The sequence below is a fragment of the Phalacrocorax carbo genome, chromosome Z, assembly GCF_963921805.1.
Source record: "Phalacrocorax carbo chromosome Z, bPhaCar2.1, whole genome shotgun sequence".
Lineage (NCBI taxonomy): Eukaryota > Metazoa > Chordata > Aves > Suliformes > Phalacrocoracidae > Phalacrocorax > Phalacrocorax carbo.
The window spans coordinates 5,658,058-5,671,985 of NC_087548.1; the positions used below are offsets into that span (position 1 = coordinate 5,658,058).

Consider the following 13,928-nt stretch of genomic DNA (forward strand, 5'->3'; position numbering starts at 1 on the left):
AGGTAATGAATTAGACTTCATTGACTTAGACTGACTCAGTGAGGTTTTGATAATCACCTTAAATCCCCAGTTCAGCAGTTCTAAGTATGTAACACTCCTTCATGTATGTAACCCCATCATTAACACTTAAATCAGTGATAGTATGTTTAGTTGTCTTTATTTTAAAAGTCAGTTTCGAGTCCTGAATGATGGAAAAAATTTATACTTATTTTAATAATTTTAAATATTGAAATAAATATTGCCTTCCCACCATGCTTTCTGGGAACTAGCTGGGTATACACTACCACCGTATATGCTTCACAGGCTTTTGGGAGACAAAGAACAAACACGTCACTGTGTTTGGTTAGCTTTCTCTTCCTAATGAGGCATCTCAGCCAGATGGTAACAACAGCAGTCATGTCTGTGTGTTGTTCTATATGCTTCAGATATGCTGTGTATTTACACAGATATTTACAATACATATGCATGCATCTGTACCTATACCATTGACACTTGTCTGGCCTGATTCCCAGGGGAGTAACTTGCTCTTTTAATGCATCTCTCTTCCTTCAGTCATTGAGAACTGCTGCTCTCAGTATGATCTTGGGTAACTGCTCTGGTCTTGAAGGGCCATCATTTGGGTTGATATGTAGGTTGGTGATTTGAGCCCTTTTGAAGGGGAGAAAAAAAAATTTTAAAAGGAAATACATGAAATTCATGCCTTTCATGGGGTATTAAGGGTATTGAGGTTACGTTCACACCAACCTCTGAAGGCAATTCACAGAGCAGCCAGTAATACCCCTGTGCAGCCATGCCCAATGCTTGCATGCCAGGAAATGGCTGGGGTTAAATTGTGCTCAGTAGTCCCTGTTGTCTGAATGTAACATGGGGTAGTGTCATTGAACAGTACCTCTAAATGCCTCTGTGCATTTGGTCTGAAGTGACCTGCCCTGGATTTCCTAGAAAGCTGATATCTGAGCAGAGGTTTGAACTTGGATTTCTTGCCTCTCTAACTTATTCTACACTTAGAAGTATGAATAATCAAATTACTTGTCTTTTTTTTACACTTGTGGAGGGAGGGCATGCAGTGATGTGGGAGATTTAAAATGCTGGCAGATCATATATTTGTAAATCTAATATTATACATCTAGCACGAATAGTCAAGCTTTCATTCTTCGGTAAATTAATTCGTGCTTTCTCCTTCATGTTGTGAAGAATTATCTTGCAGCATACTGATGATGTAGATTTGATTGCAATAATAAATTTGGTTTGTTGGTTTGTTTGTTCTTAAAGAGAAATATTGCCTTACCTTTTTTATTCTCCTTCTCAAAGGCTGATGAATTCTTCATTGAAGCAGTAACGCTGAAGCAGGTGAGGAGGGTGAGGATAGGGCATGATGGAAAAGGAGGAAGCAGTGGCTGGTACCTTGCCAAAGTGATAGTGAGGGAAGAAGGACAGCCAGAAAGTGAGGCTGTGGAATTCCCCTGCTACAGGTACTGGAAACAATGCTTGCAGATTATGCCTCCATCTATGCATTTGCTAGACTTTGAAGAGCTTAGGTGTTGTTCCAAGACTGGAATTTTCTGAGCATAGCTTAATACTCTTTATTTATTCATTCATTTATTTTTGCTAAGCCTGAAAGCAAAGAGTGTGGATTGGGAGGTTTAAGATATGGTTAACTCCCCTTACCAAACGAACAGTAATATGAATTATGAACTTCTCAGCCATTAGCTTAGTAATGCAGAGAATTTCTAAAAGGTAAAATGCAACCTTCCAGTACCACATCCAGTGTCACTGCAATTGCCTGCTGCAGAAACACGCTCTGCACTCTGCTGCAATCTTCTAGTTTTATTGCATGTGGGGGATGAGGTGCTGGTCCCTCACATGCACATCCCATCTTTCGAGTTCGAGGAGCAATGGGATGCTATTTTTGTGTTGGGAGAATGAAAATTGTTATGCTGCCATCCTGAGAGCTCCTTGCATGAAGGGAAATGCATATCATGCAGAGATGGTGGTAGAGCAGAGGGCTGTAACTTACCCCTATGGGTGGGTTATAAATGTATTCTTCTCTTTCCCAGACAATCAAGTGGCCAAAAGAAATGTGCTGTACTGAGGCTACCCATGGGGAATGAGATGCACCATCTGCCCTGGCACTAACTAGGGTCTGCCTCAAAATTGCAGCATAGATCAGAAAGAACTGGGTGAAAACATAAGTTACTAACTTCAGTGTAGTTCAGTGTCCCTGTAAAGTTCCACTTGCCCTCTCAGGATGTTCACCCTGTAAGATAGAAGCTGGACTCCACTTAACAATGTCGAGTTCCAGCTCTAAAAAGTCATCTCCTGGGGGACAAGTGGAATTGTAAAACACAAACACAATTATTTCTAAATTGCAAGCAAAGGTGAAACCACTAAGCTGTTTACTTGTATCTTGTCACTGTAAATCAGGAAGAACTCCACTATAATGAGGGGAGTCAGCCAAATACAAAACAGGAGCCAGCCCCAGACTCTCTGCATTGCTAAAGCCACGTCACATCAGAAAGCAAACTCACTGAGGAGACAGCACGGAGCAGCAGATGCAATGTCGTCTTGGTTGTGAAAAGCAAGCCAATCTCTCCCTTTTCAAAGAACAAAGCACCATGTTGTCTTTGCTGCTTTTTGATACATATTTAACAACCATATGTTTTACTGAGTTAAGCAGGCAAGTGAGACAGGTTTTTACTTGGACATGAAGTGTCCATGTGAAGAGCTGTTTTGCTCAGACTCCTCAGAGATATTTCTGTGTCTAACTGCACTATGCAGCTGGCTCATTTTAAAGACTTCCTTTTGAATTATCTCCTTACTTGACTGTATAACTGGCTGTCTTCCCTCAGTTTGGAGTGATGAACCCCTTCCCCTGAGTTTTATACCTGTCTACAGAGCATTCTCCTCAGACCAGGGACTAAAAAAGAAGAGAGAAAAAAAACCACAAGACCTTATCCCCAAAATATTCATAGGGTACATTCAGGCTTCAGGTCACAAGTGATGGAATTCCACTCTTCTTGCCTTTCTTAATGTCTCTTTTTCCAAGTGATATCAGTGTTGTTCATGCAGTTTTTTTTGCTGTCCTTGTGCCAGCATTATCTCTTCCGCTCAGATTGAGAAGGTAACATGACTGATCACCTCCAAACACAGGGACAGCTGCTCCCTCTCACTATCTTTGGTGCCTGTGTCTCTTGAGAGACTGGGGCATCATCGCAGTATACGGGTGTCGTCATGGAGTCTGGAGATATCTGAGGGCGAAGGTGCTCACCCACTGCATCCTCCGTGTGAGGGATAAATGTCTCCATGACCTGCAGTGTTTGGATGTTCCCCTCCAGTCCTGTAGGCCAAGGACAGCTTATGTCCTCGCTGCTTCGGCAGGTGCTCAGAAAGGCCTGCTTCACCTGTTTCTTCACAGCCAAGTTGTTGAAGAAGACTTGGCCAAGAAGAGCGTCCTTCTGTTACTGAGCCAATGCAAGCTAGGTTAGTTAAGAGACTCCATCCAGGGGACACCAGGGGAGCTTCTGTTTCTGCTTGGCCAGTCTGTGGCCAGCCAGTGGACATGCTGATGTTCTCACTGCTTTCATCTCCAAGACCTGAGTAACTTCCACTCTTCTACACAGCACAATTTTTTGGTCTGGAGAAAACAGCTTCTGCTGCTGTGTCCTTATTGAAAGATACTCCCTTGACTTTCTGCTGCTTAGCTGCTACTGTGAGACAGCTAGAGGACAAAATGCCTTCCAGCAGAAACACATCTCACCCGTGTAGAAATTTTCACAGGCTTCTTACTCTGTAAAAACTAGGCTGTACCAGGATGTGGAGAGCAGATATTATAGCAAAGAACTGGCTAACCAGCTTTCACTATAACTAATGTCTGTAGGATATCCTTATAAATCTTCATTGCACATAACTCAATGAAGTCTCTGTTCTTGTTATTTACATTCTCATATACACAGCTATGTTTTGTCTTTTAATTTGAAAGCTTTTTTATTACTCTATAGGAACATGACTATTACCTAATAGTCACAAGAGCTCTATGAGAAGAACTGTCTTTGTTGTACAAGGGAGCCAGCAGAGATAAAGAGAAGCTAAGTGGATTAATTATGAGTTTGTGTCAGATTCAGGAAGAGCATTAAGAAATAATGACTCCCAGGCCCATGCTTTCAACTCTTAAAACAGTTGGCAGTAAAGGCAATAGCTTGTAGCTCTTCTTAGAGTCAGTGGTTTTTAAAGTGGTCGTTTGATCTGTGCTTGCAAGAGTAAATGCAAGTAAACCATTATTTGCAGAATTACTAGTACATCACTTGTATGCACTGCAGTATTATTCCTCCCTTATGACCACAGGACATTATAATATTCATGCTTTTAGGGACTGAACACTGAATCATTCAGTGGCACAAGTGAACAATTTATAGCTTAAGGTACCTGATACAGTTTAGGTATCACTCTAGGTTCACCTTTCGCTCCAGAACTGGAGCCAAACCTTTTTGAAGCTCAGAACTGAGTTCTTCAGATTTTATTTTCTCCTCAAGGCAATGTGGAAGTCCAGAAATGGACTAGCTGACATTCTTTAAAATAACCTATTTTTCATAATATTTATATCCCAGACAGAGATGAATTTTCAATCAGGCAAAGTCATGAGTTCGTAATGGGGTAGAATTTTATATGCTATAAATCATTACAGCTCCACTGAAATCTTCAATGATACTTCATTACATTTTTTTTTTCTAAGCATATGGACTGCACCATCCTAGTTTTTCTCCAGCACAAGCATAAGGGAACATTAATTCTCTGAAGAACAACAGACACACCATGAATGGAACGATGCAGTAGGAGGCTACTGTGAAAGAACATTTATTCAGTCAAACGCCAAAAGTGTTCATCATAAATGGATCCAGAGAAACCTCCTTTTGTTGCCTAAAAATAGACTGAAATGTCTTATCTGTTTTACACGTATTTATATATATGTTATATTTAAAGACGCACACGAATACACATGTATCTCTGAATCTAATGGATGTGCTAATCATTTCAATAGCACACATGCTGTCATCTACTGGATTTCAAATGTTATATATCCTCTAGATAGATTCTGATCCTCTAGAAATCCTCTCTGAAGTGGCTTTCATGTTATATTTGTGTCTGCTTTGGGTTATTGGACATACAGTGTCCCTTCAGAACTAAGTATATGATACAGGACACGACTACACCCTTGCAAAACCCACAATGGCATGTGAATTATAGGCACTGAAATCGTATGGGAGCTCTGGTAAAATGAAAGATTTTTGACAGGTCTTTTGTACTCAGAATATGATGACACTATACTGAAAAATTCTATTTTCTGCAGCCTGATGTGTTTATAATATGCCAATCCATTTGTGTTCAGTGTAAGAGTATAAACCCCTGGTTGCAATCTGGTGCTCAGTGATACGCTATTGGAATTACATTGAAGTAAAATTAGGATATTGCAGCATATGTGCTGAAGGCAAGGCATACTTCCTCTGTCACTAGTTAAAGTAATCTTTGTGAGAAAATAGTGTTTCTGCCACTTCTGGTTATTCCTTGGCTGAAACAAAGTAAGGAGCCTTAATCCACTTCTGCTGGTGAACCTCCCCCTTCCTCTTCCAGTCCAAGACACACTCCCTTGCCATCCGTAGCTACCAACATGGGTGGAGGGAGTTTCTCTGTCTAGTGGGGTGTCCTCCTTTTTGGATTAATACTTTTGTGCATCTCACTGCTGAAGCAGTTAACATTTTCCATGCTGCGCCCAAAGATCTGTTTCTTGTGGGATGTATTTTTGTCCTGCCACCCTGGTGCAGAAGCAGTTCACCTAGATACACCCCACAATTCCCTAAAACATCAGGAATGGCAAAGGTGACAGAAAACAACAGCACGTACACTGGCAGCATAAACAGCAGCTTGTGGGGCACAAAAAGCAGCAGCAGGAGAGCAAAAGTGTGTCTACATTGTAAGTTCCTGCCTTCCTGAAGGCCGCACTGAAACCACTGGTCCTGGGGTGGTGGAGTCAGGCTTGAATTTTGTGAGTCCTCCCAGTTAACAGTTAACATCCAGGTACACAGAAGCATCTTGACTTTTGGGATGATGTGGTTCCCCTAGCCATTGGATACCTGTCCAAGGATGTGAATCCTGAGCCAATATCAAGAACTACATGATACAAAGGTATTAAGGACCAGTTCTAACAGGTAAAAAAATCCCCTGACCCCAAAACATCAATAAAGGCTTCCTTTGTTAAGACAACATGATGTCTTGGCATGCTGCTCTTCTGTCCTCCTTGCACTCTACTGTTGCTTAATTCTTGACATCAATTTAATGGTCTTCCCCACAGATTTTTCTACTCCTCTATTCCCACTACACCTCTCAGCCTCCGCAGAGGCACAACACTGCACCTGATGCCCTCACATGGTGTATGTATGATCATCACATGTTCACGTATTTGTCACCTTCATAGGTGACTTAGGTTTGAGCCCTTTTCAAGCCATCTGCACATGGCCACCTGCTTTACAGAGTGAAAGGGAAGAATACGGGGTAGAATGCATACCCGACAACCCACTGAAGTTTAGAGGGGAGCTGCAAATGGAGATGTGTGTCTTTGTGGTGGGGCTGTGTGCACCTCTTTTGCACGGGGACTTTGCTGCTGGTGCTTCTGGGACCAGCTGGCTCTAGCTCACCTTAAGATTTCTCTCCTAGTGCTGTTTTTCTGCATGGTTTCTTTGTGCTTATTGTTTTCTTGTGCGTGGGAAGGGATAGGAGACTACGATAACCTTCCTTCAGGTGGATGAAATGGAGACCTGTCATCCTTGGTCTTCCAAAATATTTGGTTACTTCTTGTTCACCATGTCGAGTCCAACTGATCATGATAGTAAGCTGTGCTGGCTTATTACCAGTGAGATACTATAAGTTTGATCCAGCTCTCAGTGGGCATTTGTCCATCTGCCCAGATCCCTGTTATAAGAGTCATTTGCTGGTTTCCGTGTGTGCTGGCTCATCAGCAAAATCAAATGTGGAAATTTAAATGGGAAGTGAGCTCCCCTCGTTGTCAGTGTGAGGGTCAGCCAAAGAGGATGCGCACGGCACAGCGGCACTGCAGAAAGCCTGTGTGCCTGCCTTTGAAAAGAAACAGTTTCTGGGGATTTGTTTTTCTCTTTCTAGTTCTGGGAATTATTGTAGCAAATTAAATAACCTACATGACCTGCCAGAGCTTGCTCACTTGTCCTTCATTCACCCCCACTGGTTTTAAGCAGTATTTTTAACTGCAGAAGGTGCTGCTGCTGATAGCTGTACCTGGGAGAAACAGGCTTTCTGGGAACTGCACCTGCTCTCATGTTGCGACATTAAAGGACTGAAGTGGCCCCAGTGCACCGCTGTGGGAGACCTGACCTTACGCTGATGCTTACAGGAATATCCTGAGTGCTGCAGCAGTCTGAGTTTGAAGTGGAAAGTGAGAAACCTCTGCCAGCGCCCTTGTTGTCGTACAACGGCTGCTGTATGGTGTATGATGGGATTGGGCCTGTAATTCCTTTGTGCCTGAGGCTGAAGGAACAGCTGTGAAGATTACCAGATTAGCAATTTGTTCCCCTCCATTTTCCTTTCAGAATTTTCCCCCTTGAGATCATGCTACATTTTGCTTTGTGCTTGGCACTTCTTCTTAATTAGTTTAGTTGGATCATTAGATTAATGTTGAGAAACAAAGGAAATCCTTCCTTTTGCTGGTGCCAGCTGCCTCCACCTATCCAGCCCTGAAAATGGGAACAGCAAAATTCAGCTTATTTCTGGTGAAAAAAAAAGGGTTATATACTTATCTGAAAGGAAGGGAAAAGTGATGATAAACTAGAGTAAGCAAACACTAAAAAAAAGGGGGGCTTTTAGTAACTTAGATGCTGTAAAGGTTGTAATAAAGGAGGCTGGTAATAAAGGCTGCAAGTGTTTCTGGTCAATGAAAGTCAATGCTTTCAAGAGACTGAGATTGCCCGTTTACAGGAATAACTTGTGGCTATGGAGTTCGTGCTTTCCAGACAGGTGGACATCACAGCACATGCTTATCTACTGTGAGCAGGTCTGTCAAGATCTCTTTTCTTGGAAAAATGGAGGTTTAAAGTGTGACTGCTGTAGGGTCTGGTCAAGCTTCTGCGAAGTTAACAGAGATACAGAGTCCTGTAAAAATATCTTTTTGACTATGGTGTGGATTTTTGCTATGTATGGGGCCAGCCTAGATTTTGAAAGGTCTAATAGGTCCTAATAATTCAAAGATAACTTACTTCTGTTTGTAAAACAGATGGCTTGACAAAAATGAGGATGATGGTCAGATTGTCCGAGAATTAGTGCCAGCTGGGGAGTCACCAATGCTAAAAAGTGAGTTTAGCTTGGAAAAAGGAAGGTCTGGGTTTGAGCTGTGTATGCACATTTATACTTGCTTTGTTCTACTTCATGATTCATGTCAGTTCACAGTAAATCTACTGGGCTTTTTTTGCCATTCTTCTGCAAGAAGATGCAGTAGGTCACTTAGGGCGAAATGCCTCTGATGCTTAAATCAAGGTTTATGAATGGGATTAATCTGCATAAAAGAGAATAATTGCAACATTATACCTGGAGGCAAAAAAAATTATTTTTTATGTCGAGATTCATTTAAGAATTGCTTTCTTATATAGCTTTCTCTGAAGGCTCTTGAATTGCCACTTCTTTAGCAGAATAAATTCTGTTGAATAACATTATGTTCCCAGAAGAAAATCACAAAAAAAAAATTATTTTGTCTTTTTCTGGAGAACCAGGGCACCAATACTACAATTTTCTTTAGAAAGTAGTGCTTTTAGAGCTCAAGTTGAGATGTTTTTTGTTTTGTTTTAGAAAAAAAGTCAAAGCTATTGAATTAAATTGTAAGTATAAAAAAAGTGAAATCACCTCACTTGCCCAAGCTCATTTTTACGGCTTGGTAATCACCTAACAGTGAGGGGAAGGCATACAGAATATTTTCTGCTTTTTATCGTAACTGTCTCACCTCTCACATTTTGGTGAATAACTCCAAGGTATGACAGCTTATCCAGTGTGGCCTAAGATGCTGGATGCATGAATGGAGGAGCAAGTCCTTCCCTGTCTGCAGCTGCAGCCCCCCCTTCCCTGTATCTGTTTGAAGCCAATAGCCTGGCTGAGCACTGGAAATGCCACTCACGTATCTGTATTTTGTACATTGATCTCACTTTAGATGTCAGTTATCACATCAGCGTGAAGACAGGCGATATCCCAGGTGCCAGCTCAGACTCCAAAGTTTTCATCAAACTCTATGGTGAAAAAGCAGACTCCAGCAAAGAGCCTCTCTTAGTCTCTGATAACGATCTAGGCAATTATTTTGAACGTGGTCGAGTGGATGAGTTTACTCTAGACACGATGGATATTGGAAAGGTAAGAATTAATTGCAGGTGGCTCTGTGCTTCATGCAAGTGACTGAATTCAGAATCAATATATAGCTAAGGATTGAATATGATGTAAGAATCGCTGACCTTTGCATTCAAGATTAAGAAATACATTTTGTAGAGGCTGTTACATTGGCAGCCTAGCATACATGCTGGCATGTGAAGAGTGTGTTTTAAGTTTATAGTTAAATTCATATACAAATTATTTACATGAACATGATGAAAGAACAGGGTGCCAGGGGAAAGAGTTTTTAATATACTAAGTAAATTCTGTTGTGTTGGGGTTTTTTTTCTGGCCTCTTGGTTTTTGTTTGCTTTTTTAAAGATCAACCGAATCCTGATTGGACACGATAACGTGGGTCTCCGGTCTGGCTGGTTCCTGGCCAGTGTCCAGATCACGGTTCCAGTCCAGGGAAGGCAGTACATGTTCCCCTGCAATCGATGGCTCGACAAAGATGAGGCTGATGGCAGGGTTGAGGTGGAGCTCTACCCAAGTGAGATTGTCCCTATTGAGAAATGTGAGATAAAACACATGAAGAAATGTGTGCTTTTTTATAACTAGGAATAAATTTGTATTACTAGTATTCTTAAAGGATGAGGACACCACTGTGTTAGACACCAAAACCAAAACATCCCTGTTCAAAGAGCTTATATGCTGAGGGAAGTAAATTTTTCTGCTTTTTGTATTTTTTTTCTAAAACAGCTGGAAAAACATAATTGAGTTTTCCATCTTAATTTCCTGAGATCATATGAAATCTTTACACCCTGGGCAGTGTACCAAAGCACAAGGTGCTGTGCTGCTTCATTACAATATCGGTGGGTTCTGCTTTTTTCACATTTACCTGCCCCAGTCTTGCACAAGCACAGGTCCTGTCCTGCTTGTACTACCCCATTGCCTGGAAGAGAGACGCTGTTTGATAAATAAGTACCAAATCTCTACTTGCTATTTGACTTTTATCAGTAGATTTGTTTTCTTTTAAGGTTGTGGTTAAAATTTGCCTTGGGATCCTGAGAAAAGATGTATTTTCCCTCTGCTTTCTGTATCTCCCTCCCTTGTATCATATTAAGATGATCATTTAACCACTCCATATTTAATACTGAAATGAATTTCCCATTTAAGGATATATTTTGCACCCCTCTGACACTGGCTTTATACTTGTAAAAGGGAAAACTATTAGGCTGGTCCTCAGTGAAGAGTTGTGTTATCTCAGATTTGTTTTGGATAACAGCAAATGGTTAGCTACGTGGTCATTTGTTAAGACAAAGTAATTTGATTTTGAACCTGAGCCTTCAGGAATGTTATTATCTGAGCTCCTCTGCTGATCTAATTGCTTTATTTTTGAATAGTGATAAACTACGAGGTGTCTGTGGTTACTGGAGACATGCGGGCCGCAGGCACCAATGCCAAAGTCTTCATGCAGATTTATGGTGAGACTGGCAAAACTGAGCTGATCATCTTAGAAAACAGATCAAACAACTTTGAACGGGGAGCCACAGATATCTTCAAGGTATGATGAAGGCAGTCCTTGCCACTTCTATGAGGGGAAAGAAATGACCAGCCAAAACTGAGACATCAACAGGTTAATTGGCCCAATCATAGAAAACAATCGACTTTTTAACCAAATTGCCAGGTCTGTTGGTATCTGCTGTTCTTTGTCCCTATTTTGAGGAGATTTTGTATTTCTTTTGGGAGCTTTTGTGTTTTGTGTAGTGGCTGTCATCTTCTGAGCGACTGGTAGCAAAGGTATCATGGAAGAATATGGTCTAATAGCAGCATTTGTTTACCTTTACTTTCAAAAGGAGGTAATCATGTTAGATCTTAAAAGACCTTAAACCTATATTTTGGGCCTGACCACAGGTTATTGTCCCTTTTCTTTATCTAGTTGGGGAAAAAGAAACCCCATACAGAATATAAGGAATTTTGGTTTTGCCTGTGGTCACACATGTCTTTGGCCACCAGTATATGTTGTCAGCCCAACCCTGCAGAGATTTGCTGCTGTAATTTCAGTGAACATGTGAGTGCCTCATGGATTTTACTGCCTGTATCACTAGACCAGTGAGCACTGCACAGTCACGGTGCTCAAGCTGTACAGCACAGTCCTTCAGCTATCAGTCTGGCCAGCATTTAGGTTTATACTGCAGAGTCTACAACTCTTTCTGAGCATCCCAACAGCAAGTATTTGCAGAGATGAAAAGCCTTAGACATAAGCCGGGTGTGTGAGCCAGGACCTGGCTTATCCAGCAAGAGGTCCTGGACTGACAAGGCTGAGCAGAGTGTGCACTGCAGCATGGTTGGGCATTCTCTCCTGAGTGGGACCTGGCTACATTGGACCGCCACCCTTTTCTGGTTTCCTTGCTTGGACTTTCTGTCCAGAGAAACCAAGGGGGGGAGGGAAAGGAATTGTCTTAGTTCTTTCCCTGATGTGGTGTTAGAACAAGGACAGGATGTGCTGCTGGGCATGTGGGACCCACATCCTTCTGTACTGAAGTAATCTTAGGAGACACCAACACCTGGACAGCAAAGCACAGAGTCCAGAGGTAAGCAGAATTTAAGGCACATCTGTCATATGTGCTCACAGCACAAGCTCAGCTCAGTGGTGCCTAGGTCTCCTTGTAAATTTGCAGTCCTAGAGAGGTGGGATCCATCTCATCACAGTCGTGGAAGTTGTGGAAGCTCCCTTGAATCATCAAGACTGGGGTATCCTTCCTGTTGTCACTGGCCAAACGGAGGTACCTTTATCCACAGCTTTACAACAGTTCAGTAATGTGTATCTTTGAGATCAGCTCACCTCCTCCTGCATCATTTTCTTGCTTTATAGAGCGGAGTTAGCAATGTTTATCCATTTGTAATGAGTTCTGTGGGATGTAAGATGACTAGCACCTTATAAATGCTTGCTTTCTTAAGACTTTATAAATCTAAGACTAGGTTTCTCTGATTTTAAAGGAAATTAGCTTTCCAAAATTTACAAGTAAAAGCTATTATCTAATATCAGATTTATAATAAAAACATGTACAGTGTTCTGTTTACATAGCTATGTTTATATCCTCTCTCAGATGTTTATTGCCAGACTTTAATTCGGCCATTTTCTGTGATTTTTTTTTTATAAGCATACAAGGCAGAAGCTCTGAAACCTTAATAGACAGATCCTCTATATCTTTCAAGATACAATCTTTTACAAAATATATGGGCAAGAATAGATTCTGTGAGCTACATGCTAATAGGAAATGCCATCAGTTATAGACAGGGCATGCAGGATGATTGTAGCAAATCTAAGGGTAAAATGGTGTAAGAAGACACACATTGTTTATGTCAGAACAGCTGGATCAATTTTAGTTTTCTGATAAGCATCTTGTGTGCAATTGATTTTGTTTTAACTTAGTATAGAAAAAAATGGTTCTAGAGTGAAACCTTATATGCCAGTTTTGTTGCCAGTTTTCAGCCTGAAGCAAATGTTTGTGAATTTCATAACATAAACACTGCCTAACAGCATAAACAATCATCAGAAACAATTGGTTGGTGAAGGACTGCATGGAGTAAAACCTTCTATCCAACTTCATTAGGTAGTGATCCAGACGAATAGTCTAAACGAATGAGGGTTTGTAGCTGCTGTATTGACTAGAGAGATGGAAGCCTTACTGATACAGCCTTCTGCCACTGGTGTGTTGTAATCACTAATGATTGTACCCTCTCTGCTCACGAGCAAAGAGAGAAAGTACTCTTCTAATTTTTCAGAAGACAGTAGGGAGAAGGGCAGACAAAACCATTGGTCCATGTTAGAGATCAGATTATGAGTCCTATATGTACCTTCTTTACTGCTTGCGTGGTTCATGGCTTATGCTAAGTACGTGGCTTGTGCCAAGAGTGTAGTAAGCAGTAATGGCTCCCCTCAGCCCCCTCTTCTCCAGGCTAAGCCCCCCCAGCTCCCCCAGCCGCCCCCCAGCACACTTGTGCTCCAGACCCTGCCCCAGCCCCGCTGCCCTTCTCTGGACACGCTCCAGCCCCTCAAGGCCCTTCTTGTCCCGAGGGGCCCAAACCTGAGCCCAGCACTCGAGGTGGGGCCTCCCCAGGGCCCAGCACAGGGGCCCCATCCCTGCCCGGCCCCTGCTGGCCACACCAGTGCTGACACAAGCCCGGGGGCTGGTGGCCTCCTTGGCCACCCGGGCACTGCTGGCTCATGCCCAGCCGGCTGTCAGCCAGCACCCCCAGGGCCTTCTCCGCCGGGCACTTCCCAGCCCCTCTGCCCCAGGCCTGGGGCGTTGCCTGGGGTTGGTGTGACCCAAGGGCAGGACCTGGCCCTTGGCCTTGTTAAACCTCATACAATTGGCCTCAGCCCATCGATCCACCCTGTCCAGGTCCCTCTGCAGAGCCTTCCTACCCTCAAGCAGATTGACGCTCCCACCCAACTTGGTGTCATCTACAAACTCCCTGAGGGCGCACTCGATCCCCTTATCCAGATCATTGATAAAGATATTAAACAGGACTGGTCCCAGCACTGAGCCCTGGGG

At 42.4% G+C, this 13,928-nt stretch overlaps 1 protein-coding gene across 1 annotated transcript in view; it reads left to right on the forward strand.

Moving 5' to 3' along the window:
* Positions 1–7,116: 7,116 nt before the first annotated feature.
* LOXHD1 (lipoxygenase homology PLAT domains 1) overlaps positions 7,117–13,928 on the forward strand; it is an 84,514-nt gene continuing 77,702 nt past the window's right edge. The window contains exons 1-4 of the mRNA XM_064438730.1: positions 7,117–8,367; positions 9,215–9,411; positions 9,748–9,940; positions 10,770–10,930. Of these exons, the coding sequence (XP_064294800.1) occupies positions 8,358–8,367; positions 9,215–9,411; positions 9,748–9,940; positions 10,770–10,930 (561 nt within the window). The 5' untranslated portion in view covers positions 7,117–8,357. The remainder of the gene's footprint in view (positions 8,368–9,214; positions 9,412–9,747; positions 9,941–10,769; positions 10,931–13,928) is intronic.